The sequence below is a fragment of the Polistes fuscatus genome, unplaced genomic scaffold, assembly GCF_010416935.1.
Source record: "Polistes fuscatus isolate 324 unplaced genomic scaffold, CU_Pfus_HIC Scaffold13, whole genome shotgun sequence".
Lineage (NCBI taxonomy): Eukaryota > Metazoa > Arthropoda > Insecta > Hymenoptera > Vespidae > Polistes > Polistes fuscatus.
This window is the reverse complement of record NW_025113031.1, coordinates 2,578,666-2,604,387: the sequence shown is the minus strand read 5'-3', so window position 1 is coordinate 2,604,387 and position 25,722 is coordinate 2,578,666. Positions and strand designations below refer to the sequence as shown.

General features: G+C 29.9%; 3 protein-coding genes and 1 long non-coding RNA gene across 8 annotated transcripts in view; 2 read left to right on the top strand and 2 right to left on the bottom strand.

Moving 5' to 3' along the window:
- The window catches only part of LOC122513822 (tubby-related protein 4), a 28,358-nt gene extending 20,372 nt beyond the window's left edge, over nt 1–7,986 (bottom strand). For 3 of the 4 annotated variants that reach the window (XR_006302882.1, XM_043630297.1, XM_043630299.1), the window contains exon 1: nt 7,066–7,425. Coding sequence is in view for 3 of the 4 variants with exons in the window: in XM_043630297.1 (XP_043486232.1) it covers nt 7,066–7,161 (96 nt within the window). In the remaining variant the exon portion in view is untranslated. Of the gene's footprint in view, nt 1–7,065; nt 7,426–7,508 lie in introns of those variants that run through there. The other variant, XM_043630298.1, reaches the window with a different exon arrangement.
- A 1,588-nt stretch (nt 7,987–9,574) lies between these two features.
- Nucleotides 9,575–11,299, top strand: LOC122513828 (RWD domain-containing protein 1). The gene is made up of 4 exons (XM_043630309.1): nt 9,575–9,738; nt 9,937–10,286; nt 10,503–10,689; nt 10,779–11,299. Exons 1-4 carry the CDS (start codon nt 9,669–9,671, stop codon nt 10,895–10,897), a joined length of 726 nt encoding a protein of 241 aa, XP_043486244.1. The 5' UTR covers nt 9,575–9,668; the 3' UTR covers nt 10,898–11,299.
- A 363-nt stretch (nt 11,300–11,662) lies between these two features.
- Nucleotides 11,663–24,681, bottom strand: LOC122513823 (NADP-dependent malic enzyme-like). Of its 2 annotated transcripts, none has more exons than XM_043630301.1 (11): nt 24,401–24,681; nt 18,804–18,972; nt 18,174–18,332; nt 17,893–18,074; nt 17,479–17,788; nt 17,212–17,394; nt 16,806–17,031; nt 16,599–16,741; nt 16,227–16,521; nt 15,947–16,091; nt 11,663–12,768 (listed from the first exon to the last, which is right to left on the bottom strand). In XM_043630301.1, exons 1-11 carry the CDS (start codon nt 24,424–24,426, stop codon nt 12,762–12,764), a joined length of 1,845 nt encoding a protein of 614 aa, XP_043486236.1. In that variant the 5' UTR covers nt 24,427–24,681; the 3' UTR covers nt 11,663–12,761. The 2 variants fall into 2 exon arrangements, with proteins under 2 accessions (XP_043486236.1, XP_043486235.1); XM_043630300.1 differs by lacking the exon at nt 11,663–12,768 and adding an exon at nt 14,659–14,833 and having other exon boundaries at nt 24,401–24,674.
- LOC122513842 lies at nt 22,858–23,941 on the top strand. Its single transcript, XR_006302900.1, has 2 exons — nt 22,858–23,552; nt 23,652–23,941. It is a non-coding gene; the product is annotated as an uncharacterized LOC122513842 (long non-coding RNA).
- Nucleotides 24,682–25,722: the final 1,041 nt, after the last annotated feature.

Below are 25,722 nucleotides of genomic sequence, written 5' to 3'. Positions count from 1 at the left end.
ACGATATCGATTTGAACACGATCCACCTTGCAAGTTTATAACACAGTCAATCAAGATTGTATAACGTTATCCTTTCTGCCATTATTTGTCAAATTGTTTTTTTTTTATCATTTTCCTTACATCTCTTTTTTCTTTTATTATTTTTTTCCATAATTATTACGCGGCTAGACAAATATATTTCGATTATAAATGCAATTATAAAAAAAAAAATAGATTATTTATTTATTAGACTTATTAGAGATTAGATTTACTAATTTATTTATTTTTATTTTATTTATTTAATAATATTTTATTGAGCTTAGAGTCTAGGCTCCCTAAAGGCCATTAATTACAGTGTAGTACAATGTAATGTATAGATAAAACAAAACGAAAATTAAAATTATGTAATTATTATTAAACTTATCATTATATTAGTAGTAACGTATATTAGTAAGTAAATAAATGTAAAAAGAAAATAGTAAATAATAAATAAAAGTATAATGGTTCTATAATAGTAGTATATTATACTTCTATAGATTATTTCTTGTATCTCGAGATTTCTATCTTTCTCTTTCTTTCTTTTTTTCTTTTTTATTTTTTTATTTATTTTTTCATCATACCAACATCCATCGTTATTTTCTTTTATATCTTTTACAAGCTTCGTTCGTACTATCCCTCTCTCTCTTTTGATTTCTTCTCGCGATCTTATTCCTTTTCGTTTTAATTTCATTTCATTTCATTTCATTTCATTTTTTGTGTTTTACTATCTGTTTTTTTCCCTTCTTATTTCGACATTGAAAAGAGAAGAAGAACTTTTCTCATTTACAAAGAGACAACCCTCACGTTTTTTTTTCTCTCTCTCTCTTTCTCTCTCTTACATTTATCCGTCAGAAAGAACTTTCCCATAGGACAAGAAGAAACAATTTCTATAACTATGAACGTACTTACGAATCGATTTTCTGTCGAAAAGGACTTTTCTTTCTTTTCTTTTTTTTGTTTTTTATTTTTTATTGTTTTTTTTTCGTTTGATACTTTTTTGCTCTCCTTTTTCTGTTTGTTCTTTCTCTTTTTCTTTTTTTTTAATTAAAACGAACGAGATCGAGTATTTGTTTCGTTTAAATACCGGTTTAACAATTATAAACGAATAATGTATTCGTTTATACATCTGTATGAGAAATATCATTGCAAATCTAGAATTTTATATCGAAGATATTCATTTCGTAAAAGAGAGAGAATAAATTTAATAAAAGGGGGAATTTTCGTCCAATTTATATTTCTCGTGATTTCATTTTATTGCTACAATATAATAATTAATACATGTATTTATATTATTCGATTTAGATAATTCGATTTATCGTAAAGAAAAGGGGAAATTAAATACCAAATGTTAGTAAACATTATCGTTAATTCGTTAGTCGTTTATTGATCAGGTTTTATAATTAAAATATTAAAAAAGCATTTATATATTTGATAAAAAAAAATAAATTCGTTTGAATAATTTATGATCAGGAGACAATCACCGAACTTTTCAATACGATTGAATTCATTTGATTGTTCCTACACGTGTGTTTACTTTTTTCCCAGTTTCATGTGAACACTAAAGACGATTAAATGTAAACATTAGTAACAGTTACATTTCAACCGTCCTATTGTTAACACGTGCGTCTAGTAATAACATATTTCAACGATTTTAGATTCATTATTTGTAGTTATTAATTATTAATTATTAATTATTATCGTTCGTTCACCAAATTGAATTCACTTTTTTCCATCGTTTTCTATTAATTTTTTATCAAATCGAAAATGAGTTTTTTTCACAAACGGCCGATTTATTTTTTCTAAATTTTATTTGATATTTTAATTAATTGTCTTATTAATTATATGTTTTTTTTTTTTGAAGTATTACCTTGAATTCTCATCGTTGAGACACGAGAGACTGGACGAAAATTTTTATTAAACGGCCGATTAATTGTCAACAAGTTTATGAATATTTCAACAAATCTTTATTAACAATTCATTGTCTTTTTTTTGTATTTTTTTTATTACTTAACAGGCTTCTTCAAATCACAAGAAGATCATCTTTAAACATTTGATTAATATTTATACAATTTTCAATGATCTAATCGTCGTTTTTATAAATCAATTTCCCAAATACAAATTTTAAATAAACATCTATGCCAAATAAAATTAATAATTCAAATGAAAAGAAACATGTTTTGTATAGAAAACTTATAATAGCGGCCGTTATAATGTTACGGTATTTTTGAACTTGTCTATGCATTCAGTTTTTACTTTTTGAATATCCACCCTTCTTTGCTATACACCCTCCCCCCGTACGAAATGTTTACAAAAGAAAAAACACCTCGGGGACCAAATTGGACAACTTTGCAATATAAAATTCATTTCCCAAGCAGAACAAACAAATTTGCTTCTTTTACTGCCATCCCAAGGGGGAAGGAGAGGTGGAGGGGAGGAGAGAGGAGAGGGGGGCAGGTGATGTATAAAAAAATATTCTTTTTATCTGCACCGTAAATTTCCGTTCATAGAAAAATATTCGCTTGAAAACAATCAAACCTCCGTGATAAATTCGTTAACGGTTATTTTTGTTCAACTGGAGTGCGTGCAAACGAACGATAAAATTCTGTCGTCGTGGGCGGGGTGGAGGAGGAGGAGGAGGAGGAGGAGGAGGAGGAGGAGGAGGAGGAGGAGGAGGAGGAGGAGGAGCGGCGGGGGGGAGGGGGGGAAATCTCATAGCAGTGACTCTTTATGGCTTTTCATAAAAAAAGCATAGAACATTTATATATATCCGTCTAATAACTTTTTGTCAAAGTTTCTTGACGATAGTTTACAGTTTTAAGGATACAGCACGATGATAACGAATTTCAAGAATATATATATTTATCAACTCGTTTTCGTACGATTAATAACTAACGACTCTATTCGAGAATTTTAATTGATATTATATTTTTGTAATAATCGAATTTTCGAACAATTGTAACATTCGAAGAAAATTTCGTTCGTCAAGATAAATGTAACAATGAAAAGTTTGTACGATAAGTTAAAAACTTCGACGAGTTATCAAGGATAATAATCAAAAGCTAAATCCATCTTATTTGATTTTTAAATGAATGAAAATGATTAATATTTTATGTAAGCAGTGTTAATAGTAGTAGTAATAGTACTTCGAAAAGTAGAATTTAATTAAGAATTTTATTCACAATCTACAATTTCGACGATAATATCGAATCATTTCAATAATTATTTACAAGTTATCGGATAAGTTCGAAGAAATTAATTTGAAAGGATGAGATTCTGTGAGATTCTGTGAGAATGTGTGTTAAAGATTACGACCTATCGTAAATATCTAAATATATATCTACCTATATAATATAATACCACGTGTTTAAGTAGGAAAACTCTTGTGAATGGGAACACGAACGCGTGGGCCAAAAACTCGACAGAGAAGAACAAGAGAAAGATAAAAAAAGAAAGATTGCAGCATCACACTGAAAATGTGTGAGAGAGAGAGAGAGAGCAAGATTAATTGAACGTCATTGGCTTTAGACGTGGTGTCCCTTTGTAAGCCCTTTTCCTGGCTCTCTCTTTCAGATTTTTGGGATACTCGATGTGTCGCCGATCCTCGCCTCTTATTCTCTTTGAAAATCATTTTAAGGGTTAATTCCTATATCCTTTGTAACATTCTTTCATCTCTAACTTTTAATTACATATAAAAATCTTTCCGTTTATTTCCGTTAACACGTAGAATACGTAATATTCGCGTTTAAAACAAACAAAACAAAAATAATCGAAAGATAATAAGGATAAATTTTCAATTAGAAAAAGTAAATAAATCATTCGAAGAAGAAATGATAAAAATTCGACTTTCGGAGAAGGAAGAAAGAAAAAAAAAGAAATTAAAATTCACTATAGGCAGAGAAGATATAGAATTTAATAAAAAAAAAACAAAAAAGAATATTAAAAGGACGTCTAATGTTAGAGTTTTACAGGATATGGGCATATTGTTGGAACGTATGTGGCATGAAATGAGAGCCACTTGAGACACCAGGCACGATCTTAGATCTTGAGAAAGTGTAAGTAGTAGCAGGCTGTGCGAATATAACACTCTTGGTGGTTCCTCCCTTTACGAAACATCCCTTTCTCATTTCCTCGTGTTGCATCATTGTCGTCGTGTGCCTATGAAGAGAAGAGGGTGAATCCTACCTCGTATTCTATAACCCCCCTTACACCCACTCCTTCCCTCTTGCCGTCCTTTAAGAGAAGACTTTGCTTTCCCCCCTCTCCCAGTGGATTCCAATCTTCCTTGGACTCGCTTTGATGTGGCTTGCCGATTCTCCCAGGGATTATTAACAGACCTCCAGCTGAACGAATCATCCCTCGGAGACTTAGGAACAAATTTTTTTCTTATCTTCCATTTTTCTCTCCCTTTATTCCTTTATTCCTCAACGTCTAATTACTCAGATTCTTTAGCGGAATATTTACGAAATAATAACATGGACATGTTTAACATACATTCATCCAAAACGTAAGTGCAAACTTTTCCTCTATTCTTTCGGTGATCCCACCATTCGGGAGGATGTAATCTAATTGAAAAATTTCATCTTCTTGTATAATTCAAAGAAGATAATAACAATTATAAAAACTTCTTCTCCGCGTATTTCATGTTTTTTCCCGTCGGTTTTTATTATTAAGAAGTTCAACGAATAATTTATATTTATGGAATATTTAATGCATACTTATATATTTAATACGATCAGTATTTTGAAATGGTACCTATATATTGGAAAATGAATGATCAACGGTGTATGAATGTTTTGAGGTAGATTTAAATGATTGTTTTTATTTAATAATTTATTATAAATACTGAGCAAGTAGAAAAAAAAAAATTCATGTTTTTCTATGTCCGACGGAATCTTTTACAGTACGAATGAAACAATTAGCGAAGAATTTTCCTTACAAACGATTAAATAGACTGGACTGATGACATAACGAGAAGTTAGATATCGTTGATGCTGTCGTAGATGAAATCCATAAACGAGGGTGGATCGGATATTAATTTCGTGCTGCGTTTGACACGAATGCAGGACGAAAATGACAGTTGAATCGGTTAGCACGGAACACGACAAACTGATTTCACGCTCCACATCTGTTAACCAACGTACACGCACCAACGATTTCTCCTCAAACTGATCCATTCAAATTTACTACCATTTTCCTATTACTAATACTATTACTACTACTACTACATAAATAGTAAGAGGTTGTGCATATTTCTCTATTTCTTTTCTTTTTTTAATTTTCCTTTTTTCTTTTGTTGGTCTTTTTCCATTTTCTTCTTTTTCTTCTTCTTCTTCTTCTTCTTCTTCCTTTTTTCAATTAACCAGCTCTCGTTTTTTGTTCTCTTTTCCATTCGCTCAGAACATTTTTATTTATTCTCCTCGCGTGATAACGATTCGATCGACTGACATTACCCTTGAGTTGGCGTTCCAACTTGGCCGAGTCGTACACGTTGCAACCTCGTTTTCTTTTTCTTCTTCTTTTTCTTTTTCTTTTCGACTGACCTGGGTCAGCCAAGATTCCAACCAACAACTTGACATTTTGATTTTTCGAATTGTTGCAACTGTTACGAAATATGATTGTATTTATTTTATCGAAAGAATGATATTACTTTAACTAATTGTTCATACATTTTGTTTATTAATCATTATTTTTATAATCATCATAAAGCTCGAAACCTAATATTGGTTAATCAATATACATTTTTATTATTATTTTTTTTTTCTTTTATATTAAATATGTGTTTTATAAGACACCTCGTATGTTCATTTAATAATGTATGATATCTAACTAAATTCAAGGTTAAAGGATTTATCATACTTAAAAGAAGAAGAAGAAGTTCTACTCGTGCTTTTCTAAGCTTTAGACCTGATTACGTCTTCCATCCACAAACGACCATATGTGTCTTTGCCTTTTGGTGGTTCATTCGAATAGACAATTTCTAAAAATTGCTTTCTAAAATTCTATAAGGTCAAAGCATCTAATCGTTTTAGACGTGGTTATAACGAAAATAACTGATGATCTAAAATAAATCTGTAGGTTTGATGGAGGAACGAAATAATCGATCGATTTGGTTGAATTATTGCAATGATAATTAATAATGTTTTAATAATTCTAAAAAAAAAAAAAAAGAAAGAAAAAGGGTGAACATAATAGACGTATAAAATAAATGAGTAACGCTTTATGAAACTTTGCAATTGGATTTTCAACATTATATATACATATATATATAGCTTAAAAGAAAAAACAGAAAGTTATATGCAAACGAAACTGCGCTGGCGTCATTAGTGGTAAGTCTTTTCAACGTTAACGTGTTTGTTGTGTTTGTGTATACCATATTATACGGTTACTTCGTATTTTTATTTTTTTTTCTTTATATTAATAAAACGCCAGGAAATGAAAAATTTTTCAAAGCTTGCATTAAACATATTTGTACCAATGGGATAAAAAAATTAATTAATTTGTTTCAACGTTATAAAAGTAAAAAAAAGAAAAGAAGAGAAAATAAATATTATATACTAACTGTTAATATATAAACTGTTAAATTATTACACGTGTCTTTTCGAACGTTTATTCGAGAAGATTCAATAAATCAATTGAATAAAGATATGTGTGTCTCATAAAAGGTTACATCGTCGATATTCCTTTGGATAGAAAATTCATACAGGGATTTTAATCGAAAGAAGAAAGACCTATATATGTTTATAAATTCTTTATCGAAACTTTCTAACCTACTTAGAAGGATGCTCGTTTAGCTTTACGTTTTATTGGCGTTCCAACTTTATACCCACTTGACTCGTGCGCGCACACACATATATATGTACATACATATATATACATATATATAAAAATACAAAATACGTAAAAATATATACACATAAAGAAAAAAAGTATATATGTGTATATTCCTTAAATAAATTCAATCGTTAATTCCCCTCGTTATTTCCCTCGTATATTAAAAATATTAATATAAATAATAATAATAATAATAATTAGAAATAAAAATCATACCTCGGGTGACTCGTCCGGTACTTTGCCCATCCAACTGAGGGATAAAATATTACAGTCGCACTTGGCGTTATTGTTCTTCTCGAAATGAAGATGCATGATAGTCGTCGTTTAGGTTCCTCTCTTCTTGTTCAATCGGTCAAACGATACTAACACCAAAAATGATCCTCGAGTTCGACCACTTTGATCCAACAACACCAATGGACACGCTAGTCCAATGAAAAATCGACCTTCCTCCTTTCATGACCGTTCAAGGATCCGCGATCGATAATCTCGCGTGGTCACCCAGGAAACGGGCCAACTCTAATGTTCTTTTTTCTTTTTATTCCTATTATTTATTATATGTATATATATATGTATATATATATATTTTTTTTATATACATATATAAATGCAAATTCTTATCGATCGATTAAGCTAATGAGATTATTAAAAAGATTACACACATATTTATTATTCTCGAAATGGTTGGTCGTCAAATGAAAATGGAAAAACGATATTTTGATTATTATTTTTAGTTTCTTTGTTTTTTAAAACACAGTTTTTTTAATCTCCCTCCTCGTTCCCTTCGTATTTTCTTTTCTTCTCCCTCCTGGCCAATTATTTGATCGTATCAATATTCACGAAGAGGATTTAAAAACTTCTTTCATGGTTGCAGTTTCTCCTGCCGCCATTTTGCCGGTTGAAACCTCCGCCTTTCCGTTTTACCTCTTTCTATCTATCTCATTTCTCTTTTTCTCTCTTCCTCTTTCATTCTCTCTCTATCTCTCTCTCTCTCTCTCTCTTTATCTCTATCTATTTCTCTCTTCTCGGAAAAATATCAGAGCCGAATTTTTAGGCGCGCGAATTCTCTCCCTCTCCCTCTCTCTCTCTTTTCTTTCTCTTTCGAAACAGAAAAACAAATATAGGAAGAGATAATATAGATAAAAGACTTAGGAAAACGAAAACATATATATATATAATATATTTATGTATATAACAGATGTGTGTAATCTTGACAATTCTATATCGCGAGCTTTCGATGCCAAGATTTCGAGGCGAGAGTACACGTCCGACTGAGAAAGCTCCGAGCTTTAAACGCACGAGACTTCGAACCCACCACCACCACCACCACCACCACCATTTCCACCATCTCCACCACAACCAGCACCACCACCACCTCCAGCACCATTGCTATCACCACCTCCACTGCCATCCGCCACTACCAATATACTAGTATATAAGTATTACTAATACATATCAATGAAGGCTAGTATGTCGACTACGACGACTACACTACGTTGTCGTCGTGCCGTGTTCCACTGCCGTGTATTGATTGCCACCAGGGCGAAACGTTGCTAGTCTCATCGGTTCTCTCTCTCTCTCTCTCTCTTTCTATCTCTCTCCCTCCCACTCACTCTCTCTTTATTTCTCTAGCTATACAAAATTCCCAGCTTTGAGATACTCCTGCTGATTTAACTGATCTCAAAGCTCCTGACGCCATTCCTGATATATGCTATAAATATATTTATAATACACAAACACACACGTATACTCGCTTACACATAGGTTTACAACTTATAAACAAACAAAAAATTAATTTAACACAATTTTTATATTTATACTGGTTCGTTCTATCAATGAAATTCTTGTTGAAAATAACTTTTTTTCTAATATATATTTTTATACACGGTCACACGACACGCATACGTATCGCAGTGCATCACATATGAGCAGTACATGTGCGCGAGCACGTATTATGTTACAAATTGTTTTCAACGGGTTTACACATTGTTTTTTTTTTTTTTCTATTTTTTTTCTTTTTTTATCGACAATTTGTACTTTAATCAACGCTCCTGTTTTCCATCAATGGAATTTTTACGATAAAAATAACTCTAACGCCTAAGCTTGAAATATTTTTATACATTTCGAGTACACCGGAGATTTTCTTTTTAACTTGTATTTATGTCTTCCACGTGTACGTGGTTTTACTTCTAGAAGGGGATGAGCTATTAATATACTTTTTAGATGTCTCGTAGAGAGTATGATCGATTTGGATCACCAAGATCGTGGTAATGCTTAATGTGATCCTTGAAATGACTAAACTTTTCGATTGGTTAAAGCTTCAACGTATTCGACGTATTATGTAACATTTATTTTTTCTTTCTCTTTTTTATTTTCTTTTTTTTTTTAATTTTCTATACGATATTAAATATATACGAATAATATGAGTATATTTATAGACAATAAAAATTATTAAGTATAACGTTAATTCATATTTGTATTTACGACGTTTGGGTGGCATTTAAATCACGCGATAGTAAATGTCATTCATAATTTATAGAGTTTGGCGCGAATTTCGTTACTACTTTACCCACGTGTGTAGTACTATTTATTCAAGTTCATTGATAAATTCCAGCAGATGTCAGCTGTGTTGTTTCATTGAATTATTTTCATTGACATCCGATAGATGTCGCACTAAGTACCTATCGTGTAGTATTGCACGCGGTAAATTTTCGTAGCGTGTAACATACCATTATATATGTAACATGCCATTGCTGGTATCGAATAAGTTTACTTGATAATTTACAACTTGATACGATTAATTACTTGAGAAATTATACACGATGGATTATCAAGAGGAGCAACGAAACGAAATCGAGGCTTTGGAATCGATTTATTGTGGAGAATTGGAAAGTATGGGAATTTTTTGGTTTTGTTTTTCTTTTTTTTTTTTCTTACCATAACCTATAATTTTATTTTATTTTTATATTTTGTAGTATTAAGTAATATAGTACGTTCATATTTTACGTTAGATTTTTCATGAGAAATTATGTTGTTTATAATAAAATTTAAATATGGATTTTTTTGATTTAAAATGATTATTTTCTTTAGTTTTAAGTACAGAGCCATTCTATTCGTTCGCTATACCAATTAAAACAGAGGAGTATGAACCCGAAACAGACAACGGTCTGAGTTGTCGATTAGAATTTACTTATACGTCAGAATATCCAGACAAAGCTCTTGTCGTTTCAATACAAGATCCAGAGAACTTTGAGGAAGGTAGCGGGGAGGAATTGACTGGACATTTGATCGAACAAATAAATGAAAATTTAGGAATGGTAATGGTCTTTACGTTGGTCAGTGCTGCGCAAGAATGGATGAATGTACAATGGGATAAAATAAAATTGCACAGGGAAGAGTGTGCCGCTTTAAAACTTAAAGAGGAGGAAGAAGCTGAAAGAGTAAGCGATGAAATATATGAAATTGTTATTAGGATTCATATGGATTATATAAAAAGTGTATCGTTTGATATACCTTTTACTTCTATTTATTTAATTAATATCTTGTCAAATAAATGTGGTCAGTCTATGCAAATATTTTACTTGTTAAACATAATAATATGTTGGTACTTTAATTACTGGTATTTTATTACAAAATCTGACCGTTTACTTCAATAGAAAAGATTTGAAGGAACCAGAGTTACCGTAGAAACCTTCCTAAGCTGGAAGGAAAAGTTCGACGAAGAAATGGGGTACACTAAGAGAAGAGAAATGGCAGATCGAGAAGGAAAGAAATTAACAGGAAGAGAATTATTCATGACAGATAAGACTTTAGATCAATCTGACCTTAAATTCCTAGATGACGGTACAAATCTTTTTGTTTGTAGTGTTTTTTTTTCTTTTTTAAGAAATTATGAATATCTTTACGATAATATATTTTTGTTAAAATATCAGGAGATGCAGTGAAGGTAGATGAAAGCTTATTTCAAAATCTGGATGATCTCGATTTGGAGGATAATGATGAGGATGATCCTGATTATGAACCAAATAACTCTGACAATGAGAGTGCCTAAAAGAAATCTAAACTAATCGATTGTATATTTCATAAATTATTGTATTCTAAAATGACCATCAATAAGTTTATGCGATAAAAATACTTACTAAATTTGTCGAACTTAAAATTCTAATGTTTAAAATCAATTTTAAGTATCGATATTTAGTGGGTTTGGAAAACAAATAACTTGTACGCATCAAACGTACCACTGAGGTATAACTCTTTAAAAAAAAAAGAAAAAGAAATGATACATTTTTTCCAAACGATTGGTGCTGCGTTCCCATAATATATATTATATATATAATTAAAAGTTTCTATCAGATGAATGATTGCTACAAAGAGAACAAATGAGAGATGGTTGGTCGAATACGATCGAAATCATTTTTATAAGTATGTAAATAGAAATTTTTGTTTCATAAAACACTTTGTTTACTAAATGTTCATTTATTTTCTCAATTTTCATCGGCTAGTTTCTTCTTTTTTTTTAAATCTCTTGTATTTAAGAATGTAGGTAGAGTAATATGATTTAATACTCATCGATATTGTTTAACATTTAGAATTTAACATTTATTTATAACGTCGAAACAATATAGTTTACGATTTTAATAAGTAAGATGTTTACTCTTTTACAATTTTTCTTTTTCTTCTTCTTCGTATAATTTGAGACAAGAAACATTTGAATACGCAATAGGAAACATTTAATCGAAATAAGGTAAATGTATATCTACCTAGATATATTTTCTTGAACTTTCGAAAATTGGCAGTAATTGAGGTCTATTCGATGTTCAATTGATTAATTTCTATATTTTATTTTTTGTTTGTTTGTTTAGTTTTCAGATACAACGTAGGAACCCTTTGACAAAATGTCCAGCTTATGAATTTTTAAATATTGACATTTCTTTGCATTTTGTTTCATTTTTTTTTGTGGTTTTATCTTAAGAATAAAAAGATGTATGCTGAAAATACTGTACAAAAAATACCGGTTACAATATTTCGTAAATTACAACGATCCTCCTGAGATTTATTATCGATATCGAAAAAAATAAAAAGAAAAGAAAAGAGAAATACAAGTGACACAACTAACGCGACATTATTGTGCAGTTACATATTTTTTCATGAGAAGACAATATAATATTTTTTTCCTTCTTGTTTTCTTTTTTTTTTTTATACGACGAACATTGAACAATCAATCTAAATGTTTTTAATAACTATCTTTTAATTTTGAACAATTACTTTCAAAAGTAATTGTCAAAAGTTCATTTCTTCTAGTATAATATTTCGATCGAACGATATCACAAATGTTTAGCGAAGAATTTGTACGGAAAATCATTTGAGATCTCTAATTTAAAAACAAAATAATATTATTTTATCTAATAGTAATTAAAATAAATAAGTACGATATACTGTCACATAAATACACACGACAAAAGTATATAATTGATTGGTAAAAAGTAACATTTTCACTTTTTTGAGGATTTTTTTTTCCCTCTCTTACACTTTCTTACCAACATTTTTTTGTTAATTATTATAATTTAAATACTGTTCGGTCTGACCATCCTCAACCCTTAACTATCGTTAGCAACAACCGTTTTGATAATTATGGAATCTTAATTATATTGTAATACTTTTTATTACTATGTAGTTACATTGAATTATTTAATTCATCTCTTCATAATAATAATAATAATAAGAGTAATAATAATAATACTAATTTATAATAGATTCGTTAAGGGCTAAGAGAACGATCGTACTTTTTCAGTCATTAAAATAAATTTAGAAACGAGTGTGTATGTGTTGTGTATGTGTGTGAGTGTTGTGTATATATAATTTGTATATTTTTGTTTTGTTCACAGGCGCTGCCTTGTTAAACACTCGCCAACACGTTATAATCTGTTGGGAGAAGAACAGGGTTAGTCATAATTAAAATGACACTATTAAACAATTTCTTGCTTCTATAAATTTACCTCATTTTTTTCTTTTTTCTTTTTTTAACATCTAGCCAAACGATAATTATTTTGATACGTACAAAGTATGCACACACTAAGTTTTCTTTGTTTTATTTCATATCTCATTTATATTATTTTAAATAAGTTTTTCATATCATTTGGCTAAATTGAGGATTTTCAAAAATTGGGGGGGGGGAATCCTGACTAAAATATTTTACATTTATAATACCGCAAATCTTTGATAATTAAAAAAAAAACCAAATCACACTCTCACGAGATAATTAATTAATTAAATTGTTCATTTCATAGTTATCACAAGAAGCATAATTTACTTATTAATTGTATCATTTTTATAAAGTTTTATGTTACACACATCATAGAACACATGCGACATACAAGACGACAATTCCTACTGTTTTAATACCTAAGCTTATATGAGAGAAGAAAATAATGTTTTATTAATATCGAAAAGAGGATTCTTTCGAGTTTTATTAAGTAAAAATAGAATTTTTGAAGAAAAAAAAGAAACAAAAAAAAAGAAATATTTTCTTAGAAGAGTTTTTTTTTTTTCTAATTTGTAAGAACTTCTCCACTTTGTGGTGAAATTATTTTTTATATTATTACATACATATATATACACAACTTTTTGGGCAAAAAAATAAATAATAATAATAATAATAAGAAATAATAGTAATAAATAAAAGAAGATAATTAAATAAAACTGACTGATTGTTAGAGAAAGAATTCGTATGAATGGAAACCCAAGAATAGAAAAGAAATAAGAATACCACTTATTATACCAAATATTGGCAAGAAACCAAAAAAAAAAATGCAACAGCGCAAAAGCGAGCACTTACAATTAGTTGTTATCACTTATCTTTTAAAATCCAGGATCCTTGTTGGATCAGGAGGATCGATCATATGATTTTCAAGGATGGGAAGGATTGTTATATTGTTTTATGACAGAGGATTAAACATGTTTCCTTATTAACAGTAAATCTTTTGACGAACGTAATATCAATCAAACGATTTCAATTGAAAAATAAAAATGAACTATTTCAAATCGAACATAAGATACGAAGTACACACGCATACAAACGAGTTGGATAAATAATAACATTTCTAAATGATTTAATTATATTTTTGATATATAAATAAAATCTCTATACGAAATATATTTTATTTTTATCTAAAATTACTTCTCCGACATTTATTAAAATTAATCGATACAAAATCGAATTGTAAAATGTAATTCTAGTACGTAGAAACAAACAGCCACACGTGGTCCGCATACTTTCTTGAATTACTTTCAATAGTTAAAAATGGAAAAAAAAAAAACAAAAATTATATCTATTAGCGTTCTCGAACTTTAATTTTTTTTTTTTTCATTTATTTTTTTAATACTGTCAATAGGACGAAGAAGGATATGAAGGATGTTAGAACGCAAAACGACACCCGTTATATGATTTTTGTTAATATTAGTTCTATGAATGGAACATTAATATTTTTATCTTTCTTTCTCTCTCTCTTTCTCTCTTTTTTTCTCTCTCTCTCTCATTCTTTCATTCTCCCTCCCTCTCGCTTAATCATGCAAGTTACATCAACGTAAAAAGCACACATACACACATACACACATGATAGAGAACGATTCTTATATTTAAAATATTTTTACACAAACAAATAATGCATTCTCTTCTATAAAAAGAAAAATTCAACAAAAAAAAAGAATAAACAAGACAGACATAAAGAAAAAAAAAATTAGCAAATATAAATATATATATGTATCACTCTTTCTCTTTCTCTCTTTCTCTCGTTCTCTTTCTCTCTCTTTCTCTCAGTTTTTATTTTACCATGACACAGTAAATAGATTTTCTACCAGAAATCTTAAAGTGTTTCTTTTTTTTTCTGTTTTTGTTCTTTTTTTTTTTTATAATACCCTTCAAACATCCCCACCATCCGGTGAAATCCGCTACAGATGTTTTAAATCGTGGCGGATTTCTACAGTATCTCTGAAAAAGATTAATCAAAGCTTCAGCTGGGCTTGGCTTGCAAGTTACTATAAATGAGCTTAATGAGCTTATAAATTTCTTCGAGTGAATTATTATTATTGTTAGTGATGTCTGTGGGGGAGATGATTAGATGAAAAGAGAAAATGAAAGTAATATGTAAATACAGATTCTTTTCGTTCGTTATTTCGTATTAATGAGAAAATAATAATATTGTTTGAACTACAATAAGCGGATAATTATAATAGCAATCGTTAGATAAAAATGAGATATAAGTAATACTCGTAACGGTAATAAAAAGTTATCGGGTAAAAATTACAAATATTAAACAACAAGAAAGTAAGAAATAATAATTCATTAATTAAATAAACAACGTGTATCTTGTAATGTTGCAAATAATAAATTGTTAATTATAATATCCATACTTTATTTTTAGGGCGAACGTAATAAGCTTACGAAGCTTTTTGGTTCAAAATCAAGCTACGACGAAAGCTAATAACTATTGTTACTTTTCTTTTTTTCTTTCTTATCTCGTATTATTTAAATGAAAAGAAAAAACATAGCCATTATCTCGCATTAGTTCAAAATATAACCCATTAATTCTACAAAAATATTCGTTATCGAAATAATCTACGCAAAAACCATAACCAATTCGGTGTTATCTAAAAAAATAAGAAATGAGAAGAAAAGAAAAGGAATTAAAAAACAAAAAAAGAAAAGATAAGAATGCATTGATACGTTAATAAGCAATTTAAATAAATAACGTGCACGTTACGTTCAAGCTAGATAAAATAATAAATTAATCAATTAATCCTAACTATCTAAAACTACACAATCTCTTTTATCGTTCTTAACTAATCCTACCAAACGTCACACACAGCACGTCTCACACGTTGGGAATTTTCTTGCGGTTGAATTATTTCTATAATCTATCGATGATTAAATAAAATTAATCATTCTTTCGAATCACTCTACAGCCTTAACAAAAAAATAAAGTAAATAATACTAAATCTTATTTTATCTGTATTGAATTATACGAATGTTTGGATACGTGCTATCGAAGGATTATTATTTGACTAATTGAAACTTGATAAAATGTTGTATAACATTACTTACTTGTCTGGTAATACACGAGGTTCGGCATAATCACTTGGCCAATCGTATAAATTTGGCAGTGGGCTATCATAGTTGGCATCATACATCTTACTGACAATAAATTGTCGTTTATCCTTTGGCTCGGGATATTCGCTAGCTAAACCACCTGTTCGAAAAAACAACAAAAAATAAATCAATAAACGTACATTCTTGATCTAAATTATTATTGGATATAAGACATTAATCGTTCATTTGTGAAACTTTCCAAAGTATTAGATAAAATATATTAATCGTTACTTACTTTTGGCGTAAGCGTAATTGGCTATTTTAACGGCGATATCGATCGAACATTCTCGAATAGTGCTCAAGGGTGGATATAAACTACCCATTTCAAGATCTTCATTAGTCACATGATCGGCTATTGATTGAGCAGAAATAAGGAATAAATCTTCGGTAATGTGATGTACTCCAGTTGCAATAACACCTAATGCGATTCCAGGAAAGATGTAAGCGTTGTTACCCTGACCTGGTTTGTAAATTTTTCCGTTATGTTTAACTTCGCCAAAGGGTGAACCTGATGAGAATATGCATCTACCCTAAAAGAAAAGAAACAAGAAAATTCAAATAAATTATTATATTAAACGTTCTTCAAATGATTCTTTTTCCAACTTACATCGGTGAAATCGTATGCTTGTTGTGCAGTACACTCAGCTTTACTTGTTGGATTACTCAAAGCAAAGATCAATGGTCTTTCGTTGTTCTTTGCCATTTCTTTGAGAACTTCTGGGGTGAAAGCACCAGCCGCTGCCGAGGCTCCTATTTGAACGATTAGACTTTAGAAAGAAATTGGTACGTGTCAATGAACAAAAGGGTGACTTACCAATCAACACTGTTGGCTTAATTTCGCGAACAACGTCGATCAAAGATTTCATTATCTTGTAATCCTTGGCATACCAAATTTTATGACCCTCGAGATTACCTTCCGGACGATTTTTCACCAACAAACCATCGATGTCCATCATCCAAATATTATTTCGAGCTTCGGCTTCCGTACAACCGTCAGCTTCCATAGCTTTCACGCACAAATCAGCTATTCCTATTGCTGCCTGTTGTTTTTTCATTTCATCGAAATATTAGAAAAAGCTTGAAACTTCGTGCCACTTTTTTTTTGTTTGTTTTTTTTTTTTTTATAAATAAATTAACGATAATTATGTATTACAAACTTAGAACAATCTTATTGATTAATTAATTTCAAAAAAAAAAAGAAAAAGTACATTCGTGCATACCTCACCAGCACCAAGAAATACAAATTTGTTATTAGACATTTTTCTTTTCGTTATTCTTTTCGATGCAAGTATACCAGCAACTGCTACAGCTGCTGTTCCTTGAATATCATCGTTAAAAGTGCAATACTTGTCACGGTATTTGTCCAGAAAACGAAAAGCATTGTGATTTCCAAAATCTTCGAACTGCAAATTTTAAATGTAAATATTAGATAAGATTAAAAAAATATTAGTTGTTTTATATATATATATTGCAAAATATCGAATTACTTGAATAAGAACGTTTTGTCCATATTTTCGTACGCAAGCAGCCATAAATTCGTCGATCAATTCATCATATTCAGCACCTTGACTTCTTGGTTTGTTTAAACCAATGTAATGAGGATCGTCACGAAGTTGTTCGTTATTGGTACCTACGTCTATAGTAATTGGTAAACATTGATGAGGTTTTATACCAGCTAAAGCAGTGTAAAGTGCCAATTTTCCAACTGGAATTCCCATACCGCAGGCACCTAAATCACCCAAACCTAAAATTCTCTCGCCATCGGTAACACAAATTGCGCGAACTGCTTGTTCAGGCCTGATAAAATTCAATTACAAATTTTATTGAAATAAATAATACTTTATATTTTTTCTATCTAAAATCGTAGATTATTTAATTTGAATATAGAAATGCATACAAACCAATTGTTGAGAATTTCATAAATGTGACCTTTGTCGTATATTGTTATAAATAATCCACGTGGTCTACGATATATGACACCAAATTTTTGACAAGCTAATCCAACTGTTGGGGTATAAACAATTGGCATCATTTGTTCAATGTTTTCACTTAATAATCGGAAAAATAATCTTTCGTTTCTTTCCTGTTGAAAAATTATAAATCAATTTAATTTTCAAAATATTATTAAACCTTTATTATTTATAAGATATTCAATTTATAAATGAACGAATATTTGTTATACCTGTAATTCGACGAGGTAGAGATAACGATTTAAATCTTCGGTATATTTCATAACCGAAGCCTTGCATAATGCCAATTGTTCCTCTTGAGTTTTAAATCGTGGTGGTTGGAGACCATGAATTCCCAATGATATTCTCTCCTTCAGAGTAAAAGCCAAACCCTGTTCTCGATGACATTTATAATGTTATTAAATTTATAACTTACGAGTAATCATTGTCTATCGTAAATTGTTTTTTAAACCACATACATACATACACATTTGTGTGGTTTCGAACAATAAACTTATGTTAATTTCTTAAAAGTAAACTTCAATAATTTTTATCTTAAGTAGACTCTTAAAATTAATTAGAAGAGTTTTATGACACGTAGTTTCTTTCTTATTTTTATTCCATTCAATTTTGTGTCCTTTTAATTTTTATAAAAATATATATATAAAGAAAAGAAAAATAATTTGGAATATTAATTTATTGTATTTTAATTCAATTTTGGGTACTTTAAAAAATCCAAATATATATTTATTTGCAATAAATAATAAAATAATTAATCTCGAATATAATAGTTTGTCGTTTATCAAATTTTTAGATGCTTACGCATTCGATAAAATGTTGAAATAATTGTTTTTTGATTATACCTTATTCAAACGAGGATCTCTGAGATGTCCGATACCCTTGACCATGTTGATGGGAACAACATCTCCAGAAACCTCGTGAATATCCCTTTGTCTGGTATCCTTTATTGCAGGATGTGAAGGTGGTAATGCACGTGCCCATGATCCTCCACAATTTCTACTGCAAGCCGATCTAATTTAAATAAATTAAAAAAAGAATATAATAATTAACCTTAGATAGTATTAATAATTATTATCGCGATTAATTTCATTCAAACACCCTGACTATATGATACAATATAATTATTTATAGCAATTACTCAATTATACCATACTTTTATTTCTTGCGTAATAAACTGATTAAAAATTCGTAGCGTGGGAATAAAAGGTTTTACTTTTTCCTTTCCATTTAATGACGTCAACAATATTCTGTTAATGTCCGACACAACCGTTTGCTACGATGATTCATATAACTCACGTTTATAAAAAGATAGAAACGGTAAGCAGGAAATATTATAATTAACGATGACGATTACGCGAATTGAAGGAATTTCATGTGAATCAATTGTACCTTTAACGTTCTTCGAATATTTTCTCAAAGGAATAGAATAAATTAAGGAGTATTGTATGTGTGTAGAAGTGAATAGTATAGTGACCTTTTTGGCATCATGCCTAGAAACGAAAATTCGTCACCTAGAAGGGTGATCGTCGTTAATTTAAATCACGATCGTTCAAAATTATTGTTAATTACAATTAACTTTAGAATATTCATTTGATGGATAAACGTAAGATAATTGAATTAAATACAACTATATATACGATCTTTTATTATCAATATAATTAAGTATTAGTTAAAATAACAAATGAATGATTGAATATTGAATTTTTTGTTTTCCTTTTCTTTTTTTTTTTTTTTATTACTCGAAAAATCTCGAGTGACTATTTCGAAGAAAAAAAGTGAAGGATATACGTTTGATTTGTAAATTTTCCATTCATCGCGTGTCACAACCTTGAAGTTTTTATTTCGAGTAAGTAGATGTCAGTTCGTACGGTCATTCGCATCGTAGAAAATAAATTAACGTAAGGCGAGAAAAAGAATTTCAATCGTTTACAAGAGACAAAGGTGTTCGTGACACGTAATTAATTAATTAAAAATTAGATCGATAGTATAGTAAAAATAAACGTAAGTATTGTTTATATACATTTTAATGGGATTTTTTGTTTTTTTTTATTATTCATCGATAGAACCGATGCCAAACAACTTGTTTACACGAGTATCATATATTGCATTTAAAACGTCCTTTGCATTGGATCTATTTTAAAAGATAGCAGTTAACGAGAGTAATAGAAAAAGTTTCAATTTATCGAATAAATTGTCACGATTCTCTTTTAACATTTGACATTTGCAATAGAATTCTAGATTTCCCATTACGGGAATGGAGATTATCTACAACCATATGTTAGTATTTTATCATTTCTATCGAAAGATAAAATGATAACGTTATACGTGGGCTTATCAACCTAACTTCACTTAAACTAATTAACGTGATATATATACCGAATTGTATAATACATCGAACGAATATACCGATGAGAAATAGTAATACCAAGGATTTTGATTTTTCGATTGATAAAAAAACTACTGACTCGTAGACATTATGGCATTCTAAAAATAAAAATCGAATAAAAAGACTGTAAATTTTTTGTTTCTTTATATATTTACAGAATAGAAAGAGGATAAAGATATTTTTACATTTTTTATTATATCCAATATATAATCCCGAATGCATTTTACGCGAGATTAGAGTTGTCCATTACTATTATTATTATTATTTTTTTTTTCCTCCTGTGGCGTATATAAAATTTGCGACTAAAAAAAAGGAAAGAAAAATTGGTATACCAAAAAATAGATAAAGAATATGTTAAAAATATTTTTAGATTACTTTGATAATATCAAATATATATAATCGCAAAAGTATTAAAAAATAGATAAAGAATATGTTAAAAATATTTTTAGATTATTTTGATAATATCAAATATATATATATATATAATCGCAAAAGTATTCTACGCGAGATTAGAGTCGTCTATTATTATTATTTCTTGTGGCGTATAGCCAGATTTTACGGAACAAACCTAATGTCAAAAATGCTTACATAACTAATCTTCATTTAACGCGACGTCGCGAAAAATATATTTAGGTGAGAAAATAAATGTCTCGTAAAAAAGAAAAAAAGGAAGAAATAAAAAATAAAAATAGGAGGAAGGAGAGAGAGAGGGGGGGGGGGTTTCTTTGTTCCAAGTATTAAATCATTTTTGTCATATATTCTTTACGTATGATTATGATGTCACACACGTACACACACGCGCGCGTTTGTATTATGAAACTTAACGTCACCCTTCCTCACCGCAACAACCTTGTTCATTACGGTTTCCTCATTGCCATTAAACGATCATAGTTACTACCATAATATCGTTCAATTATTATCTCCAATGAATTCCTACGATTTTTTAATCTTCTTGAAATGAATTATTATGTCATTCCATTGAGAACACTCCTTTTTTTCTTTTTTATTTCTTTCTTTATTTATTTATTTCTATTCGTCACTCCCAATCGTTTATCTAGAAGCGTTTATACGTTAGAAACGTTATCGACATTGACATAAAGTAATTCATTGAAATTCTAATCTTCGATATATACAGTATATTATATAATATCTAATCGATGATATCGAGTTTGCTAATAAAATTTATCAAAAAGAGTTAGAGTGAGAGAGAGAACAACGTTCTTTTCAATCGATTAGAATTCATGCAATAGTTTTGAACGATCAGTTAGGATTAAAAAAAAAAATGAAAATAATAAATAAAATGTTATTATATACGTTGAATTGTTACAACTTACAGATTGAAACGTCCTTCGATCAATTTTCTCCTACGTATAATCCCGTTCATCGTGAACGAATGTAATTATTATTGAAATGATATTTTTGAAATATCAATTTGAATTTATTTGAAATACAAGGAACAAACAACCGTGATATAGAAAGAATAATTTATTAAGATGAATTTATTTGGAATCCATTCGGTCCGAACGTTTCTAACGGAATGGCAGTGTTAAAGAATATTATTAGTTAAAAAAAAAAAAAAAAAAAAAAACGTATCATTAATTACATTCACGAACTATAATACGCGTGTCTCCACGTGTTGTGTTTCTTATTGTTTCGATAATACCTCTTTGTCTTGATTCGTTACAAGACTAACAATTGTTAATAGAACTTGTCGTGGATAAATATAGAAAATGATTGTTCGATCCAAACGTATTGGATAATAAAATAGATAATAAAAAAAAAAAACGAAAAAGCAGAGGGTTATTCTCTATTTGTTTTTTATTTTTTCATTTGTGTAACGCGAAATTATAATATTATAATATTGAAAATATGCGATGATATTTGTCAAGAATTTCTTAACTTTATATTTTGCTAGCAGAAATAAAGTAATAATTCCTATCTTTTTGCTGATAAAAAAATGCAAACACGAAACCACTAAATGTGTTAATATGAGTATTTCACATAACTCGAGAACATGAGTTATGCGTATTTTAAATTGAACGTAGGAAAAACTTATTTATTTTAATTCTCCAATTGAAAATGTAATATCAACAATACGATTAAAAAGAAAATCATGTAAATTTATCAAATCTGACATTACGCTTGCTCGATTCGTTTTCCCGTGAAAATTTCTCTTTTCATATATATATTACTAAGAAAATAATCTAACAGATGTAAATTTATCCGTGAGCAATAAACTTCGTCTCGTATATTTGAAAGAAAAAAAAAAAGAAAAAAACTTTTGAACATCTGTTCGTTCGTCATTTCGACGAATCCGTTTATTTTCCATGGAATTTTAATACGGATCGGATAAAACTTACGCGAAATTTCTTTATCCTATTTAACCATTTTTCCTCATTTTTTTTTTACGCAAGAACAATTAGTTATTGACCAAATTGAAGGTAAAAAAGAAAAAAAAACAAACGTAGAATAAATACCCGTTAAATGAAGAAATATTTGTCCTTCTTATTTTACAAAAAAATAAATAATAATTTACAAAAAAAATTAATAATAATGAAATTTGATTGACAACGGGATGGCGGACAGATGTTAAAGTATCTCGTTAGGCTATTACTAAAAGTTCTATCTACTTTAAAGGCTGGCAGGGCAAGTAGGTAAAACCGATGGAAAGATTTCTATATAGGTCGTCGATTGTATTTGCCATTAGCTCGTTCATGCAACGAGAGGACACGAGAAAATACAACGTTACAAATAATTTACGATGATAGTTGGATAAGAAGCGTATAATTACTGATAAGATTAATCTAATCAATTAAGATTGCGATTAGAAAAGTATTTCTTTATTTTAAGCATTAACATAACGACATTATTATAATATCCTACATCATAAAGATTTGTAATCACGCGACATGTTCAAATTTTCTTAAGTTAACCACGAATTATCGATCATCTACGAAACCTAAGACAAATATCATGATTTTTTGTATCCCATGAGTCATTGTCAGCATGATTCTCTCTTCATCACCTAACGGTTCATTTATATACGTATGAGAGTGTATTTTATCGTTGGGACAGGCAAAGAAACGTGAAAGAGATGAAAAGATTCGAGGTGTTTGACCTTTCGAATAATACACGTAGATTACTCTACTGACTATTGCAACGAAATTATTTCCAAAGATAAATATCCGTTATGCCATTATTGTGCGTAAGTATATTAACGAATAATAAATAGAACAACAAATTTATTCATTTTATGGGATGTGAGAGGGAACAAAATTAAATAGATGAATAAATCAATCGATAGGCTGAAGGAGGATACAATTTTCTGATGTAAATTGTGTTAAATGTTAAAACAAGAAGGAGGAGGAGCAGCAAAAAAATAAAACAAGTATTAACAAGCATAAGGGCAACACGCAACGATAAAAGGAATCCTAAACCCCGGCCTGGTATCGATCGGCGGATGCTTCGAAGCGAAGTGTACTCCTATTTTCAGCACCGCATTGCGGCAGAAGCGAGGTTAGCACGATTCCAATGATGTCTTATTATACTTCTACTATATTCTTCAGTATCTAAAATATGTACACGTTTGTACGATAAATTGAATTGAATTTAATCCTCCCCCCAAAAAAAAAAATCTCTAAACAATTCGTACATTATACAGAAAACGCACACATATATACATATATGAGTTTAATATAAAATACTTTGCGCACGTGTTCTAATGTGTTTAGTATGATAGAAAAGACATAGTCGTCGAGTTATTTATTGATTTTTAACCGACATTTAAGCGAGTTGTTGGCCTTTCGATAGATAAAACTGTTTGAGAGGACGATATTTTGCGTGAGGACAAAGTAGAAGAAAATAAATGTACGCGGATTCTCGATGCGAGTATAACGAATTAAATAATATAATTATTATTATAATTATTATATATTATTATCGAGGAAAAAATGGAATGAAGTAAAATTTGTTGATAAAATTCGTAGGGGTTACTAATTAGAGGTGAAATGAACGAAATGTGTGTGTATTTTTCTTTTTTTTTTTTCTACTTACAATATAGACTTCTGCAGGACGAACATTCGGTGGTGTCCTCGTGTGTGTCCGTTCTTTAACAGCTGATCACCTCCCACCCAATAGAATTGGCGCGCGACTGCGCTCTTTCAGTTTTATAAAATGCACAGTTGCACCACCACTGATAGTTTCGAACGATTTCCGAATAGCCAGCAGGTTATTACTTTCTTATGCTCGAAAAACTGTCGGTTTCGTTGTCGTCGTCGTCGTGGTTGATTGGTTGGTCGGCTGGTTGGTTGGTGGTGGTTGGTTGGTTGGTTGGTTGGTTGGTTGTTGGCGCCAGGTATCCACCCAACTTGTGTGGTCCTTTATCAGGTATAAGAGCGCAAGCGCGAGATCTTCCTTTCCTCTATAAAACTTTCAACATAATAAATGATGTTTGATTGATGTTTTATTTTAATTTATTTTACACTACGTCAGTAATACTTTATATTAAGGTTACCGACGTCAATACTATTAAAGTTGAAACTGCCATTAACAACGATCGATATTTTAAAAATAAACTGCTATTACCGACGGGGTAGTTACCGGCAGTGGCAGTTACCGACGGTGGCAGTTACCGACGGTAGCAGTTACCGACGGTGGCAGTTACCGACGGTAGCAGTTACCGACAGTGACAGTTACGACGGTCGAGGAGATAAAGGTAGAGCACTGCAATTACCGATATGGTGCTTAGCCGGCCTGCCACTAAAGTGGCTTTAGCGATATTTTTCCAGGTCGATGGGCCACTATAGTGGCTCACTCGAATAGCTTACCTGCTCACAGTTTGAATTAAATAATCATCTTCATAATCATTCATATTTAAGTGAAATGTTAAAGTTTAAGTATGTACAATATATTTTTTAGAAAAATTATAATTTAGTCATTAAGGAATCTTAACGTAAAACATACGAACTTTCTTTATATATGGTTGATAATTTTAAAACATTTAGATAGTAAAGTACTGATTTTATATACGGTAATTGTTTAATAACAGACTTCGCATTAACTACAATTATTTTTATATATATATACATAATATATTATTATTATTACTTACTCGTGTGTTAGAAATAAATGAAATTTAATATGAGATCTTGTTTATAATAATTTTTTTCCTTTTTTTGTAAGAATATATTTATTCAAATGAACGTGAGAAGAAGGACACGAGGGAAAATGTAATTTTATCATTTCTTTTTATGTTTTCTTATCATCGTCAGATGGAAATAATTACACAGGATATATATATATATACCTGGTCAACGTGAAAAATAGATTATTATTACCTTGGGGAATAATCATTGTGCTTTATACCGATGTGCAAT

What these genes read in the sequence shown, in the direction of transcription:
- LOC122513828 (XM_043630309.1), top strand. Translation starts at nt 9,669, where the DNA reads ATGGATTATCAAGAGGAGCAACGAAACGAAATCGAGGCTTTGGAATCG. An exon ending in AGGAGGAAGAAGCTGAAAGA is followed by an intron (nt 10,287 to 10,502) that starts GTAAGCGATGAA and finishes TTACTTCAATAG; the next exon opens with AAAAGATTTGAAGGAACCAG. An exon ending in CCTTAAATTCCTAGATGACG is followed by an intron (nt 10,690 to 10,778) that starts GTACAAATCTTT and finishes TTAAAATATCAG; the next exon opens with GAGATGCAGTGAAGGTAGAT.
- LOC122513823 (XM_043630300.1), bottom strand. Translation starts at nt 24,426, where the DNA reads ATGTTCGTCCTGCAGAAGTCTATATT. An exon ending in TCTACCTCGTCGAATTACAG is followed by an intron (nt 18,075 to 18,173) that starts GTATAACAAATA and finishes ATTTTTCAACAG; the next exon opens with GAAAGAAACGAAAGATTATT. An exon ending in CAATTACGCTTACGCCAAAA is followed by an intron (nt 16,092 to 16,226) that starts GTAAGTAACGAT and finishes TTTTTCGAACAG; the next exon opens with GTGGTTTAGCTAGCGAATAT.